The following is a 17,887-nucleotide window of genomic DNA, read 5'->3' as shown; positions in this document are numbered from 1 at the left end:
TTTCTTATAAATCACAGAACACAATCTACATACTGCTTTATATTCTTTTTCCACTTAATCATAGGTAACAGCATATCTGTACAACACACACAGTCATTCTTAAAAGTTTGCATCATTCATCTTAACAGACAACAAACTTCTTGGAACATTAAAGTTTCATTCATTCATTATCAATCAAGAGTTCTATCAAGAGACAGAAACCAGACAATAATTTGAACAGCAAAAGTTTAATACAACAAATTATCAACTATAACAAGAGATAGGCTAGAAAGAGGACACTAAAGCATACAGGAATAGCAGATTTTCCCAGGACAAAATAGAGTACTCAAGGAAGAGATCCTGCACCCCTTCCCTGCCCAGCTGAGACCAAGACCTTGTTGCAGAGGGCACAGCCATGCTCACTGAATGGCAAAAAAAAATCACCAGGTCTGCCCTCCAGTTTGCAGGGGAAAGTTCTTCACAGGGAGGTGTCTCACTGGAGGGAGAGGGGGCCAAGGATGGGGCAGTCTGGCTCTGTAGTTGTGCAGCTGACAATATGTTTATTCTGTGGATGCCTTTGAAATGGATGCCTGGGCAATCAAAAGCTTAATGTCAGGCACTTACATTACATCAAAAAAGGTGACTTTCAGGCACTTACACTACAAGGGCCCACCTTCATTTCACAGAATAGGCAATTAAGGGTGAATCTGAAGCTAAGGGGCAATACATTGACAATGGACACATTCCACAAACACTCAGACACCTGGATACCTACTATGGAGCTGGCACTGTGCTGTATATTGACTTCCAGATGATGTCTTTGTTTCCATTTATTGTTTACTATTTGTCACTTCTGTTCTAAGCACTTAAATGTATAAACTCATACAATCCTCACAACCCTATGAGGTAGGTGTATTACCATCTCCATATTGCAGATAAAGAAACTGAGACACAGAGTATTAAGTAACTCACCGAACATCAGCTAGTAAGTGGCAGAGCCCGGGCTTGAACCTGGTAGTCTGTCTCCACACACCTAATGACTGCGCAGTAATGCCTGTCAGCATGTCTCTGTGGCAAAAAATTATCTAACCCCCTTCAAGACTACCCCCTGGGCACTCCAGTGTCCATGATGTACGAAGTACTGATGACCAAATCTGTTCAGATTAACTAAAGAAAAACCCTCATTCACTCTCCATTACACAAACATTATCTCAGGGCTCCAAGAAGTCTCTGGGAGAACTTTATTTGGGCACAGCAGTTTCATGCATCATATCTTCGTGACTCCTTCTTGCCTATATGGTGACAGCAGTGGACACCTCCGTCTGTAGGCATCCACAGTGTGATGTGGCTCCATTAAGGTGTGAAGTTCACTGGAAGGGGAAATGTGTCCCCAACCATATTTGGAACATTTCTTTAACTACTATCATTCTTTTTTTAATTAAAAAAAAATTTTTTTTGTACCTATTGCCATTCTTTTTTTTTTTAGAGTAATCTAGATTCTAACAGTCATTACTATTTATTTACTTATTTATTTTAATTATCCATTTATTTATTTATGGCTGTGTTGGGTCTTCGTTTCTGTGCTAGGGCTCTCTCTAGCTGTGGCAAGTGGGGGCCACTCTTCATCGCGGTGCGTGGGCCTCTCACTATCGCGGCCTCTCTCGCTGCGGAGCACAGGCTCCAGATGCGCAGGCTCAGTAGTTGTGGCTCACGGGCCTAGTCGCTCCGCGGCATGTGGGATCTTCCCAGACCAGGGCTCGAACCCGTGTCCCCCGCATTGGCAGGCAGACTCTCAACCACTGCGCCACCAGGGAAGCCCCCCTATTGCCATTCTTAAGTTACACTTATAGACTTGAGATACTGACAGCAGTCAAGTGAATCTTTCTTATCATTTTTATCTTTATCCTGGGAATATTTCTCTAACGATAGATGTACCTTTGCTGTTTCCTTTCTGCTGTGTTCCATAAAGTATTCTTTGTACTGGTGCTTTTCAAACTGCATTTCTAATAAGCCCCCAGGGGACAACCATACTGCAGCTCTAGGAACCGTACTTAGCCATCCATCTAAGGAAGAGTTGAAACTGGGTCACCTCTGTACATTAACAGAATCCTTTCCTTAAAACCCAGAATCTAACCTTTATATCCAAATTTGATGTGCAGTGTTTTAATGCTCGTCTTAAAAGGTCTTGAGCAGGGAAATCTTTAAAGCCTTCTAGTTAGTGACTAAAACTGGATCACAGACATAAAATCAAACCAGGGACAGACATTCCCATTAACCATCCGACTCTGACACTTAATACTGGAAACTGATGACAACCCAAAACCAACAGAATCAATGGCAATAACACTACAATAAGACAAGATAATGCTTTTAATGATACTAACAACATCATCTTTAAAATATTAAATATTTAATTATATAAAATTATATAATATTTAACTATATAAAATTAAATATAATGGACAAATGATTCATCATACTGAACTGACCACTAATTACTTGAGGGTGGGGGGACAGTATGTTTCTGAAAAGCACTGTGTAATTTTAGGACACTTGGGACATAAGACCTTGATCCAAAAAATGATAATCTTATTTTTTTAAAAAGGATAAATATTTTAAAGCCTTAAAACAAGATAAAATGAAACATGATATAAGACTACAACAGAGTTTAGATCAACTCAAGAGACGTTCAGCACTAATGCCAGGCACTGTGCTATGTGGTGTGGGTATAAAGATGTGCTGAGGGAGTTCACAGTCAAAAGACAGTCGTAGGGCTTCCCTGGTGGCGCAGTGGTTGAGAGTCTGCCTGCCGATGCAGGGGACAGGGGTTCGTGCCCCAGTCCGCGAAGATCCCACATGCCGCGGAGCAGCTGGGCCCGTGAGCCATGGCCGCTGAGCCTGCAGCGGCCTGTGAGTCCGGAGCCTGTGCTCCGCAATGGGAGAGGCCACAACAGTGAGAGGCCCGCGTACCGCAAAAAAAAAAAAAAAAAAAGACAGTCGTATCAACGCTTAATTTTATATATGGTAAAGACAGAAAAGCACAGGGCGTTGTGAGACCTCAGATCCGTGTGGGGAAAGAGCAAGACTGGGAAAACGGAGGCAACTGGGAGGGTCAGTTGGCCAGGAGCAAACTGATGAGGTTTGGAACTTGGGCAGTGGTAACAGGGACGAAAAGGGGGAGACAAATCTGAGAAATGTCCAGGGAGTAAAATTTACAGGTGTTTGTGACTGGCTGTGGAGTGCAGGAGGATGGAATGACACATGGGTTTCTGGCTTGGGTAACTGTAAACGATGGTTAAATGAGATGAGAAAATGAAAAGGAGTAAGTTTAAAGTGGCAGGAGATAACGTCCTCAGTTGGATACAGAGGAATGACTGTATTAGGGGAATGAGGAATTTAGTGTCTTGAAAATCAGGGATATGGAAAATTTCTAGGAAGGAAAGGGTAAAAGTGTCACATGCAGCAAGGAGGTCTTCTAAGATATTAGGAAATTGCTAGGGTAGGAACTCTGAGTTCAGGTACAGTGACTCACTAATTTTTGTATACTTAGTTCCTGGAACAATGACTGACACAAGGCAGGCGCTCAGTACACGCTGCTGAATTGTACTGATGTGGCAATTACCTTCATTAGTAAAATAATACTTAAACGATTCAAACTCAAAAAGATTTGTATGAGATATTGCTGCTCTTCTCCCAGGGAAGTTTTTTCTTGACCTAACCAAACCTAAGTTTTCATTAAAAAAAACTTTTGAAGGAAATGTATTAAACTTATCAATCCAACCGAAGGGGAAATAAGCAAAGAAAAAAGATGACTGAAAATACAAAATAAGATGGATAAACAAATTTAACCAAAAGTTTAGTGTCATGCTATTAATATCAGAAAAACAGAATTTACGCAAAAGTCTGTAATAGCACTAGATGAATCTTAGGGAAGGATAAATACAATCAATTCACCAAGAAGGTTCACCCAAGGCTGAGAAAAGGGTGGGGAAGTGATGTGACCGAGGTGAGTCGTGCAAGCGCAGGGTCGAATTTTGTTTTTATTTAAAAGTGCAGTATTTCATTCATCATATATGTCTTTGTATTAATGCTTATTTTTTAAAATGCTGCATTAAAATGTGACTTGTCTTCGTTACTGAGTTTTTTGGCGCCCCTTTAAATTTGGCAACCGAGGCTAGTGCTTCTACTCCAATCCCGGCTGCATACCGGAAGGGTACTTGTACGCGTTTGAAAATATAACCCCAAGCGATGCATTGTAAAAGCAGACAGACTGGCAAGGAAAAAAAAAATCTGATATAATCTCAACAACAGTGTAAGATTCCTTACTTATGTGCATCAGAAACGGATAGATCAAGCACCCAAAACACTAACGGAGGTAGGAAAGACGTGCCCAGCGCAACTGACTTTGCCCCACAGCTCCAGGAAGGACAGCCCGCGGTAGGCCAGGCTGGCCCTGCGCGCCCCGGCCAGGCTCTCCCGCGCCGCCAGAGCGCGTCCTCAGGAGCCGCCGGGCAGAGGCGGGACTCGCGCTACCGCTCGGGGAGGTCTGGGCGGCGGGCGCAGGTGCCTGCGGTTCCAGGGTCGCGGCGGGGGAGGCTCGCGCTGGCGGACGTCCGTGGGCGCGTGAGCAGCCAGGCCACCACGCCGGTCGCGTGATGTTACCTTCCCGGAGGCGCACTCCTCATACTTGCCCGCTTCTCCGCTCCCGCGCCCTCCCTGCGCCGCCCGCACCAAACACCCGCTGAGCGAAAAGCAGGCCCACCTTGCCTGTGGCGCCAAGCAGGTGGCACAGGCGCAGAGACCGGAAAAGCGGCGGGACGTGGCCCAGACAAGCGACGACAAGCACCACCCGCTGCCCGCGGCGGTCGCCCCGCACTCCTCCTCCGCCTCCCCTTCTTTGGGCCGGGGCTTCGGCTTCAGCACCTAGTCTCCCGATTCACGGCCGCCTTGCCTACAGATAGGTGTAGCGCGACAGCCGTAAAGCGCCGCTTTTTTCCCATCTTCATTTTAGTTTCCTCTGATTTTCCTTTTCTAGGGTCGCGAGTTGAACCCTTTATTTTATCGTGTTTGTGTTTTAAATAAATTCACTTAGGCTAAATTTAGCTGTATCCTACCTGTTATAATAAATAGCACCTCTGCTGGTTTCCAGAATAAATATTTCGTGATTTCACTTTTAACCAACGAGTCCAATGCATTTTTTAGTTTCTAAGCAAATGATTTTTGTAAATTTATAAATATATTTTCTTTATTATTTAGACCCAGATTTTTAAACGGTTACTTTGCACAGGAACTGCCTCTTCAAACACTATATACTAAAAAAGAACTCAACTATAGATACGGTAAGATAGTGCTGTGATGTAGGGAAGGAAAAAAAAATGTTTCCTTCTACCCTTCTAGGTTCTGTACTAGGACCCCTGTAACAAAAGACAGATTAACAAGAGAAAAGCATACAAATTTATTTAATGGGTGCCTTTGAGGCAGGAGATAGATGGGCCCCAAACTAGGCATTTACAACTGGCCTCCCGTTTACATTTCTTGGGGCAGGAAAAAAGTGGGCTTCAGGCGGGACCCTTACAACTAGCCTCCTGTTTGCATTTCCTGAGACAGAAGTTAGATGGGCTCCAGGTTAGACATTTAAAATCAGCCTCCTGTTTACTTTCCAAAATGGAAGCTATAACAGGGACAGGGTAAATAGCCAAGCTTTGTCTCTTGTGGATGCCTTAAGGTAACAGTTATGGCAAGAACAAAGAGGGGCAAAACCTTGTTTGAGTAAAGGATCAAGGGATCTCCTTCCCCCCCTCCTCCTTGGGGCAAGGGAGACACTAAACATACACAGAAAGTCTCCTTGGGGGTCAAAAGTCAGGGAACAACGCCAGGCCATGATGAGTCTTGCTTTCCCCCCTCCCCGAATCCTTTGTGTTGAGATCCATCTTAGCTGAGAAGTGCGTGCGCACCTACGGGGAGGGTCCTGAGACAAATTCGCCTAGGGGGACAAAGCAAGATGATTGGCCAGAAGAGAGACAAGGACCCAGAAAACTGCCCCCTCATAAAGGATTTCAACTTCCCAAAGGTGCGACTCTCTCTCTCGGAGTTTGCCTGTGCGTCTTTGCGCATGTACTCTGCTTTTGCAAAAAACTTTTTACTTTTCTCTTTACCTTCTGCCTCCTCGCCTGAATTCTTTCCTGACAAGGCAGGCAAGAACTGGGGGTTTAGGCCTTAGCCGCTGGCCTCTGTGGTCTAGCAGTTAGGACTCCCGGTCAGGGAACTAAGATCTTGCTTCCAGCTACTGCTCACTGCTGCTTGCTACAAGCTGCCGCTTACTGCTGCGTGCGTCCGAAATCACCTTCACGAGGAAATGAAGACCCAAAGAAGCAGTTTGAGTTACTGAAATGGAGCAGGACCCTATGGTCCTTCCCCCCACCCACCATGTCCTCAGCCTGCCTTTTATCTGTGGAAAAAATTGAGCCAAAGAATAAGTTTCATCAGAGAAGTGAGAAAATGCAGAAACAGGAAAACCGTCAAAGGAGACCAAATTATAATAGTTTAGTCATTAAGCAAAGTCAAGGACTTTTAGTTTCTCCTTAAGGTCTATAGATGATATTCTGAGCCATATCCTGTGAGCTGTACATAAGCTGCCACAGTTCCAAGAATTGGCCTCGAAAGAAATGGGAACAAACCAATCCCGGAACTGAAGATTAACTGTACCTAAAACAATCGATATGACGCTGGTCAGACCACCGATGACTGTCAGAGCTTCTGCACCACGTAGCCCCCTCCCTCTGTCTATACAAGCTCTTGCCCCCTGATTGTCAGGGGGGGAGTCGGCCTTTGGACAGGAGTCTGCCCTCCATACCCTGCCCCCACCCCGGTTGCCGGCATCCAAAATAAAGCAAACTTTCTACCAACCTGGCCTCTTTATTGGCTTTTGAGCGGCGAGCAGCTGGACCTGGGTTCGGTAACATTACGACTTATACATTAAGTTGGACAAAGAGTGGTAATTGTGAAAACGTGAGAAGACAAAGGAACTTGGGCTAAAGCAGTTAACCATGGAAAAGTGACTAGGAACGCAAGGCTTAGTTTAACAAGGTTCGTTTGTGGTTCGTTTGTGCAGATTTTCCTTGTCTTCAGCTTCCTGTGGGGTGGAGATACCATCTCACTTCACCCAGAAGGTGGGGTGGTACCACCCTCTGCTGCTAAAAATTTCTTTCTTCCCCAGATGTTGGGAGAGTACCTTTTACGTGGAAGTTTTCTCTCTTGCTTTTAGGAAGGTCGTTTCTGCATCTGTTGGTTTTTTAAGTGGCTTTAACTTAAAATAATCAACATGCCAGAGAGGCATATTTTGGGGTGGCGTGTTCTGAACTCTTTCAGTGACAAAACATTAGAAATTGTAGATGAAATGTACAATTTCTTAGAAAGCTAAGATATCAAAATTGACTGGAGAAGTTACAGAAAATCTAAATAAACATGTAACTACTAAGGAAGTTAAGTCAGAATTGAACATCTTTTCTTCAGACAGACAGCAGGCCTAAATGGTTTTAGAGGTTTTACCGAACATTGGAGGGACAGATAATCCTTGTCTTACACAAACTTTTTCAAATAATAGAAAAACAGAGAAAGCTACCCAATGCATTGTTGAGATTAATATAATGTTAACACTCAGAACATTCAAGGATGATATCAGGGGATAAAAGTATGGACTAATCTTTTTTATGAACATAGATGCAAAAATATAAAAATGCAAAAATAAAAATATGTTTTTATATTTGTCATCGAAATCAGAGGAAGTTCCTGGTGGTTCTTTAAAAATGGAAATATTGATAGGAAGCTGCTCTAGAAAACCTCTAGGGGGCAATGTTATCTAAAAGAATCTTACCTTTGCCCTAGTCCAAACCACCCTGTTAAGATTCTTCATTGCTTAACTCCTTGTGCACGCTTCAGAGGATTCCATCTTTCTTGGCCTTTTACATTTCCAGCTGCCTCACTAGGGCACCAGTCACATCTGTGAACATATGATAAATGCTGGCTTGCCTCTTGCCTTTCGATAGTTAATCTGTCTTAGGTTAAGTGATCTCCAGGTGAGCCCAGCCTACCTTTATATCTGAGAAATATAATTCAGTTTATTAAGTACATATAGGTCCTGAGTGCTTTTCTGCCTTAAAACTGTGCTTTGAATTGATGTCAGCACTCCGAAAACTCAAATTCTTAAGCACATAGGTTTGCCTATGATTCTTAATTCCCACAATGCTTCTGAAAGTGCATTTCATATTTTATAGTTGCCTGGGTTACAACTAATAACAGAAGTATGTGTAGTAGTAACTCTTCATCTTTCTACCCCCAGGGCCCAGCATAGTGATTCACTGTAAAAGAGCTCGTAGACGTAGATATAGATAGCATTTCATTTATAAAAATTCACATAGTAATTCTTATATAGTAAGATGGGTGAATGAATGAATGGTTACATGAATAAACCCAAAACCTTGTTTGGGATAGTAAAACAGTTTGACTTGAAGAATGGGAAGCACAGCGTAGCTAAAGAAAGAAACAATTAGTTTAAGGAAATCAATGCATTAATAAATGTGAGGACAGCCAGTGTCCTTCTCCCATCGTACTTTTTAAAAAATTGAAATAAGGAATTCCCTGGTGGTCCAGTGGTTAGGACTTGGCGCTTTGCTGCTGTGGGCCTGGGTTCAAAGCTCAGCATGCCTCCACCCCCCCAAAAAAAGCATATAATTCGGGGAGTTCCCTAGTGGCCTAGTGGTTAGGATTCTGGGCTTTCACTGTCATGGCCCGGGTTCAATCCCTGGTCAGGGAATTGAGATCCTGCAAGCTGCAGGGTGTGGCTAAAAAAACCAAAAACAAACAAAAAAAGGGGTATAGTTCAGTGATTTTTAGTATATTCACAGAATTGTACAACCATTACCACTGTCTAATTTCAGCCTGTTTCATCAACCCAAAAAGAGACCCTGCACCTATTAGCAGTCATGTCCCATTCCCTCCTACTCCCACCCCTGGCACCCACTAATCTGCTTTCTGTCTTTATGGATTTGCCTATTCTGAACATTTCATATAAAGGGATCATACAATATGTGGCTTTTTGAATCTGGCTTCTTTCACTTATAATCTCTCCTTGTCCCAAGAGCAGGGACCTCTATGGCTTAGAACTGACACCACTGAGGGGTTTTACTCATTTCTTTTAACCTCTAATTCAGGGGCTAACTTCTGTCTGTTATTATGAGACCGCCACCTGCAGCCACTGTTGACTATAATTTCTAATTTTTTTTTAAATGTATTACCCACTTGGAAGAATGGGGAGCATAGAATACTGTGTGCATGTGGCATGTAGGAATTTGCAGATACACATTTTAGTAGGAAATTAGGTTTCCTTGCATATTTGTGTTGCCCTTTTCTCCTTATATCTGGGTAACATAAGCTCCTCCTAACCTGACTTCCTGCCCCGGTCACTCCTCCCTTATCTTATCCCCACTTGCTCATCACTGCAAGACAAATTTTCCTAAAACCCTTCTCCTTTCTCAAATCTTTAATGGACTCCATCTCAAAAAAGATAAACCTCCTTAGACTGACCTTCCATGGGGTGTGACTTCAGTCTATGCTTTGAACATACCTCCCATTACTCAGCTTCCCAGCCACTCAGCTCAGACCAAGTGGTCTATTTTTCTCTATTCTCTAAATGTGCCCTGGGCTTTCCTATCTCAGAACTCTTGACCATGCACTTCCTTTGGCTTGGACAAGTTTTCTCCATTTTTCTCCACCCATCCAAGTCCTTAAAGATTCAGTTAAAAACTTCCCTGGTGGGTCCATTTCAAACCTGCTCCGGGGACCCATGTGGTTGCTCCCTTCTGAGCTCACGGGACACTTTGTCAACCTCACTTCTTTAAGCCAGCACAGTTACAAGCCCAGTAACATCATCTGAAGCTGTTTCTCAACTCTTGCCTTGTTGTGTGTCTTTGCTTGTGCTTAGTTTTATCTCCCCGCCCCCAATACAGTGTAAGTTCTGGAGGGTAGAGACGTGTCCTGCCCTGGAGTCTGCATGTACAAAGCCCCCAGTAAGTGTTTGCCTCTTGCTTCAGCGGGTTAGCATTCTGTTTCTCTAGAGTCTTCAAGATAAGAGCCCAGGCAGTGCTCGGTAAACTGTAAGAGCTCACATTTCTTTCTTCTCCTCTTTCAGCCATACTTCCCATTGCCTCCAGCTGCTGCACGGAGGTTTCACATCATATTTCCAGAAGGCTTCTGGAAAGAGTGACCACATGTAGCATTCAGAGAGCTGACGGGGACTGTGACTTGGCTGCCGTCATGTGAGTGTTCTTGGGCAGGGAGGTCTAGACCTGCAGCGTGGTCGTTTCTCGTCTAGCGAACAATAGGTTGGGGAGACTTTGCCTGATACACGGCATACAAATAATTATTTGAACAAGGGAGGGGAGGGTGGCGTGAATGCGCCCTCTCTCTGTGCCAGGATGTCCAGAGACACATGCTAACCCTCCGTTCCCTGCACTGCACCGCTGTGCTGAGAGGGAAATGCCTTTAGTCACCAAACAGTGTGCACGACTTTCCTCAGCCAAACAAGGGACATTCTGAGTGAAAACAAAAGCAAAAGCAAAAATAAAAACAGAAGGTGACTCTATTCAATTTCATGGCTTTAACTATAATTTTTCCCTGCAAGTAATGGGCTGCTATCATTTTTCCTCTCTGAATTCATCAGAAATGTATGTAAGATTCAAACAGAAGCGTGGAGGTGTCCGTACCTGTCACAAGTGCTGCATGCAGTCAAGTTCAAATGCCCTTCTTTGCTTTTGGTTCTGGGCTACTGGCTCTTGGTGAATCTCTCACCCCTCGTACCTCCACCCGTGGCTCAGCTATTCAGAACTCTGGACTTACATATGTACTCAACATCTCCACAGAGACCTTAGAATCGAAATGCATTGGTACTTAGGAAATCTGGGTTCTGACAATAATGCTGTGAGGAAGGAGTAAATCATATCCATGTCACACAGGAGAACGCTGTCACTGAGCAGATGACATAGCTCACCTGGTGACAGATAGCTAGTGAACAGCAGAAATGGGATGAGAACCCAGGTCTCTTCATTCAGAAGACTATATTCCAAGGTCTCTCAAAACAACGGTGGGACTACCCATAAAATGTTCTCCGAAACTCCAAAGCATTTGGCACCTTTAAATCATAACAAGGGCACATTAGGCATCTCCCAGGAGTGCTGGTTTTTTTTTTTTTTTTTTTTTTTTGCTGTACGCGGGCCTCTCACTGCTGTGGCCTCTCCCGTTGCGGAGCACAGGCTCCGGACACACAGGCCCCGCGGCCATGGCTCGCGGGCCCAGCCGCTCCGCGGCATGTGGGATCCTCCGGGATCGGGGCACGAACCCGCGTCCCCTGCATCGGCAGGCGGACTCTCAACCACTGCGCCACCAGGGAGGCCCTAGGAGTGCTGGTTTTAATACCACTTGTGGCTCCAGGTGACACAAAGAAGCCCAATGCCGATGCCTGAGTTCCTGAGTCACTGGGGAACCTCTTTATTTTATTTATTTATTTATTTATTTTTTATTTTTTTGGCGGTTCGCGGGGCTCTTACTGTTGTGGCCTCTCCCGCTGCGGAGCACAGGCTCCGGACGCGCAGGCTCAGCAGCCATGGCTCACGGGCCCAGCCGCTCCGCGGCATGTGGGATCCTCCCGGACCGGGGCACGAACCCGTGTCCCCTGCATCGGCAGGTGGACTCTCAACCACTGCACCACCAGGGAAGCCCGAACCTCTTTATTAATTGAATGAATTCAACAAATATATATTGGTTAGCGATTATGTACCAAGTACCCTTCTATGTGCTAAGATACAGCAGTAACAAAACAGACTCTGCCCTCCTGCAGTCCCCAGGAGACTCTATCCAACGGGGTCCTGCAGACCATTCTCTGAGGTTTAAGATACATTTTCCCCCCTTTCCAAGGAATCCATCCGTTACTCATCCTTGAGAAACACTTCTCCAAGAAAAGATTCTCAGAAGTTCAGAGGAAGAGTTTGTAAGCTGTCCATGGATAGACTTTTTTTCCGGTCAGGGGGCTATGAATTCCCTGAAATTTGTGGGTCTGAATGTGTGAGCATTTTCTTAGGGAGAAGGTCCATAGAATTTACAAGCTCCTCAAAAGGATCTCATATCCAACAAAGTTTAAATATCACACTTGGGGTTAGATGTACAGAGGAAGACAATTCCTGACCCAAACTTTTAATAAGCGTGGGTGTCTGTGGGGGAGAAACGAGAGGACCGGAAATTCTCTCAGTGTCTCCGCAGATCACACCCCCTCACTGGAGCTGTCAGCTCAGGAGGGTGGGTCGGCGGGAACCAGTGACTCCCATAGCAATCCGGGGAATACTATCTGACGGGCTCCCTTCTGAGGGGTTGCTTCACGTTCCCAACGGGCTTGAAAAGCTCCCATAGTATATGCCTGGCCAAGATCCTATCAGTTTTTATTTAATCTGAATAAATAGTGCTGGTAATAGTTGCAGAGTGAAAATTCATAGGCAGTTCACGGATAGGCAATGCTCTGGAAACACCTGGGTATTTGTGTCAGCCCTACCTAGCTGAAGAAAATCTGCCTGAGGCTGCTCTCAGAAATGGTAGATTCTCAGCTTTCAATTCCCTCCACCTCACTGACATATGTCACCTCAGACTAAAAAAGCCTTCAGAACTTGTAAGGGCTCCCGTGGGACTCCCAGAAAGCCACAGAGAAAGAACCAGAGGAGGTGTCTGTGCGTATATGAGTTAGAGATAGATGCTGGGGACTCTCAGGGGACGCTATTCTCAGAATTTTCAGAGAAGTTTCTTTGGGTTAAGCAGGTGTGAGATAGAGATCTAAAAGGTATAGGTACAGGGACTTCCCTGGTGGTCCAGTGGGTAAGACTCCATGCTCCCAATGCAGGGGCCCTGGGTTTGATCCCTGGTCGGGGAACTAGATTCCCCACGCCGGAGCTAAGAAGCCTGCATGCCGCACTAAAAAGTCCGCATGTCGCAACTAAGGATCCCACATGCCACAACTAAGACCCAGTGCAGCCAAAATAAATAAATGAATAAAATAATAAATAAATATTAAAAAATAAAAGGTATAGGTACAGAAATATTGCAAATCCTCACTTCGATAAGGGAAAATATGATCAAAAACATGATTCTTCATTTTAAAAAGGACTCAATCCGCCTGCCGATGCAGGGGACATGGGTTCGTGCCCCGGTCCGGGAGGATCCCACATGCCGCGGAGCAGCTGGGCCCCTGAGCCATGGCCACTGAGCCTGCGCGTCTGGAGCCTGTGCTCCGCAACGGGAGAGGCCACAACAGTGAGAGGCTCGCGTACCGGAAAAAAATAAAATAAATAAAATAAATAAATAAAAAGGACTCAATTTTAATTAAAGGGAAACTCTGAAGCCAATCACTTGGATCTAAAAATACTTCATCCAAGTACAAGTTTTTAAATTGGCCCCTCTGTGCTGATAAGACAGCTGAAAAATATAGAGTAGTTATGACTTGGTCTCAAATAAGATGAAATTGGACTATGTAGTATTTTGTAATCATAAATTACAGGTCATCTCTGTTGTGTTTTCTGATTCGACATAAATAAATAAATGTTCTCTTGTTTTCAAATTGTTTTACTACAGCCCATGTTTTTACTTATCCAAAATGTAGTCCCTTAACCTTGACTGTGTATAAAGACGTTAAGGTTTGAGACAAGTGTTTTAGATGTAGAAAATATTGCAAGCGTTGAAAATTCCCCAAAAGCATGTATCAATATTATTAATCACATTTAACTAATATAAATGAACTTACATTGAACTCACTAGATTGATTTCCTTGTCCTTTCTGCCTAGGAATAGGTCCTTTGTTTCACACCCTTTAAACAATCACTGGAATATTTGATGTCTGAGACAGCAGTTTGTTTAAAATTTCTCTCCAGTGACTTCATTAAAGAGCTTCTAGCTCTTTCTAAACATAAACACAAGGCAAAGTTGTATATCTTGAGAAGAGCACTGCGTTTTTTTGTTTCTGTTTTTGTTTTCATCTTTTGGCCATGCCGTGCAGCATGTGGGATCTTATTTCCCAGACCAGGGATTGAACCCTTGACCCCTGCAGTGGAAGCGCAGAGTCTTAACCACTGGACCGCCAGGGAAGTCCCTGAGTTTTCTTGAATCATATAGCCATTATCCGTTGGGAAGAAAATTTAGAGCTATTGAATAAAGATATTTGGGGATCTTTAGTACCTTTTCAAAAGTGGTGTTGAAGGGCTGTTGTGCTTAGAGGAATAGGTAAAGAAATAAAGTTTAGGGATCAAGTATAGGTATAGTCTATGGCAGGGCCACCCCTTTAAATCCACTGGACTGTCGCTAGCTACTCTCTTATGGGTAAAAAAAAAAAAATCAAGGGATCAGCCTAATGGTTTCTTAGAGTCAAACCTCTTCACCTAGAAATTCACAACCAGGTGGGTCAGTGCCATCAGAATATCGGGGAGTTGGGGGGAGGGGAGGGAGTGTGAAATAGGCTACCTCCTTGCCCGACATTACCTCGTCTCTTTTTATCCTGATGGAGACACATGGGATACAAGTGGAAGTTTAAGCAGTCTTTAAATTTTAGGGTTTTAAAACATCAGAGCATCTTGGATTTTGGAGCTGTGTTCTGGCAGCTGATTTTTCCCTTTGTATTGCACTGAGAGCTTGAGGCCCCAATGGGTAGGCCTTTGAAAAGGGTCCCACATGGCAGGTGTTGCCTGTTTTCCTGTGGCTTTCTTCCTCCCTGGATCCTCTGTCTGTATTCCCCCATCCAGGTCTCTCCTGCAGCCCCAGAGCCAGTGCCCCTCCCTGAGGCTCCCCCAGGAATAGTGGCCTTGAGTCCTAGTTCTCTCCTGTGTAACCAATGGGCTTATCTGGGTGTCGGTGGAGTCTTTCTCCACTGGATGTCCACTCAGGTTCTTGCTGACATCACAGGGAGAGGAGAGAATTTAGTCCTTTGGAAAGGGTAGGAGCTTCAGCTCTTTCTTGTTTGTTGTTTTTTCCTCCACATTAATGCTATAGCCACGTTTTCTCCTATAATAGCTTAAGGCAAATCAACTGGCCATAGTGAGAAGTAGCTTCTCTTTTGAAGCCCTCTCAATCTACTACACTTAGAGAATGTGTTGCCCTCCTATTAAGATGCCTCACTTCTTTCAAATTAACAATCCCGGACTTCCCTGGTGGCGCAGTGGTTGAGAGTCCGCCCGCCGATGCAGGGGACATGGGTTCGTGCCCCGGTCCGTGAAGATCCCACATGCTGCGGAGCGGCTGGACCCGTGAGCCATGGCCACTGAGCCTGCACATCTGGAGCCTGTGCTCCGCAATGGGAGAGGCCCGCGTACCAAAAAAAAAAAAAAAAAAAAAAAATTAACAATCCCACATGCTGGCTTTATTATGCTCAAGTACATTCAAGCCTTTCCCAACTTTTCCTCCCATTTTAGGAGTCCCCACATTAGCTGATGATTCCTCTTGGGTCATCTGGAGAGATGGCAGCCTGCTCTCTATCACGGTTTTTTCCCCCAAAGAAAAGGGTAGGGGGTTTCAATTTATGCAGATACAGAAATATTGTATATGTAGAGCCAACAGGATCTGCAACATTTACTAAAAAGCTGGATGGCATCTGATGGGGTATTAAAAGTCACAATATCTTTTGTAACAAGAAATCCTTCTAGTTACCAGAAATTGTGAATGATGCTCTAGGAGCCCCCCACCCCAATGTCAACATTTCATACAGAAAAATGAAAACGAAAACAAATTCTGAGACATGGTATAGATCTATATTATATTAAAATGTTAATAAATGTCTGGAACATTTTAGTTGATTGTTTTGTTGAAACAAAACCAGATTGTCCTTATTTTGAACAATTTTCACTTCATATCTACAACTAATTACTGGATTCCTGCTCTGAACAAGGCCTTTTCAAGACACTTCCAAACTATTCCTCCTTCGAGGCTCCACAGAAAAAGGAGAGAGTCTGAGACAAGTACTCAGATAAAAGGTGGAGTAAACTAAGTGTCAGAAGAGAGGTAACAAGCACCACGGAGATTCAAAGGAAAAAGGAGGACATTTAGCTGAGAGGATCTAGAAAAACCTTAAGGAGGAGGATGTGTTTAAGATGGGCAGTGAGGAAGGAATTGGTTTTGTTGGGTGCTTGGGGTCAGTAAAGAGAATTGTTTTCACATGGTTTCTCTCCTTCCTTCCCCCTCCCCCTCCCCTCCCCTCCCCCTCCAATTCCTTCTCCTTCTCCTTTTAGTATTTTCTGCAGGTGTCTGAGGAACCACAGGCAGCACCATAGTAAAGATTCATCCCTGTGGTCCTCAGCTTTAGGATTCAGTCTATGTCCAAAGATACACTGTCCCAAAGTGGGAACTGCCTATAAGTTCACTAAGTTTTTACTGACTTGTACTTTCTATCAGTGATTTTTTTTTCTTCCCTTCTTGGCAGCCTTCACATCAAGCGCAGAAGAATCTGTGTCAGCCCGCACAATCACGTTATTAAGCAATGGATGAAAGAACAAGCAGCCACGAAAGATGCTAAAGGCAACATTTGCCATAAGAAGAAACACCACGGCAGGAGGAAGAGTAAAGGGGCACATCAGGGGAGGCATCAAACACATGGCCATAAAACTCCTTATTAGAGAGAGTACAGATGAAGCTACACAGATGAGTCCTGAGTGAACTTGGCCATGGCTGGCTATAAATATATCATATGAATGTTCCAACAGGGAACAGGGCAAAGCAAAATATTTTTTTAAAGGAACAATTATACAGATGCAAATGTAGCCAATAATATACTCAACTAAAAAATGAAATGAAGAGAGAATACTTATCTTCACAAAATATTTTAAGCACAGCATACAAATCGAATTTCTCCAACTTTTTTATTATGATGTTTTCCAAACCTACAGAGAAGTAGAAAGAATGGTATGCCTTTACCTAGATTAATCCTTGGTAGTATTCTGCCACATTTGTTTTGTTCTCTTGCTTCTCTCCTTGTACATGTATATATAAAACATTATATACATAAAGATATAATTTTTTTTCCTGAACCATTAACCATTTGAAAATAAGTTACCAACATCATGACACTTCATTCCTAAACTGTTTTTAGTGTTACAACTTGGCATCCTTCAAGAATAAAGACATTCTCTATATAATCACATAATCAGCTTTATACCTAGCAACAATTTCATCATATATATGATACAATATATATGCTCATATTCCACATTTAAATTTCCCCAACGATCTCCAGAGCATAGATTTTTTTTCAACCAATTAACCAAGGTTCACATATTGCAATTGTTATATTTCTTTTTTGGGGGAATTTTGGAATTTTATTTATTTTTTTATACAGCACGTTCTTATTAGCTATCCATTTTATACATATTAGTGTGTATATGTCAATCCCAATCTCCCAATTCGTCACAGCACCACCCCCCGCCGCTTTCCCCCCTTGGTGTCCATACATTCGTTCTCTACATCTGTGTCTCAATTTCTGCCCTGCAAACCGGTTCATCTGTACCATTTTTCTAGGTTCCACATATATGCGTTAATATATGATATTTGTTTTTCTCTTTCTGACTTACTTCACTCTGTATGACCGTCTCTAGATCCACCCACATCTCTACATATTTCTTTAGTATCTTTTCATCTAAGAAAGTCCCTCTGCTTTTTTTTCTTTCTTTCTCCCCATGGCATGAACTTTTTTAAAAAAAGAGTGTAGGCCAGAACCTGTTCTACATTCTGGGTTTGTCTGTTTCCTCAGGATCATGTTCAGATTTAACATTTTTTGGTAAGAATGCTTCCTTTGTGAATTAGTATATTTCTTATTGCACCATTTAGAGTTCATGAACAG

At 43.6% G+C, this 17,887-nt stretch overlaps 1 protein-coding gene across 1 annotated transcript; it reads left to right on the top strand.

The window, feature by feature from the left end:
- Positions 1 to 5,980: 5,980 nt before the first annotated feature.
- CCL28 (C-C motif chemokine ligand 28) lies at positions 5,981 to 16,667 on the top strand. The gene is made up of 3 exons (XM_060094325.1): positions 5,981 to 6,077; positions 10,166 to 10,292; positions 16,475 to 16,667. Exons 1-3 carry the CDS (start codon positions 5,981 to 5,983, stop codon positions 16,665 to 16,667), a joined length of 417 nt encoding a protein of 138 aa, XP_059950308.1.
- Positions 16,668 to 17,887: the final 1,220 nt, after the last annotated feature.

This window comes from Mesoplodon densirostris, chromosome 3 (genome assembly GCF_025265405.1).
Source record: "Mesoplodon densirostris isolate mMesDen1 chromosome 3, mMesDen1 primary haplotype, whole genome shotgun sequence".
NCBI lineage: Eukaryota > Metazoa > Chordata > Mammalia > Artiodactyla > Ziphiidae > Mesoplodon > Mesoplodon densirostris.
This window is presented reverse-complemented; position numbering and strand designations above follow the sequence as displayed.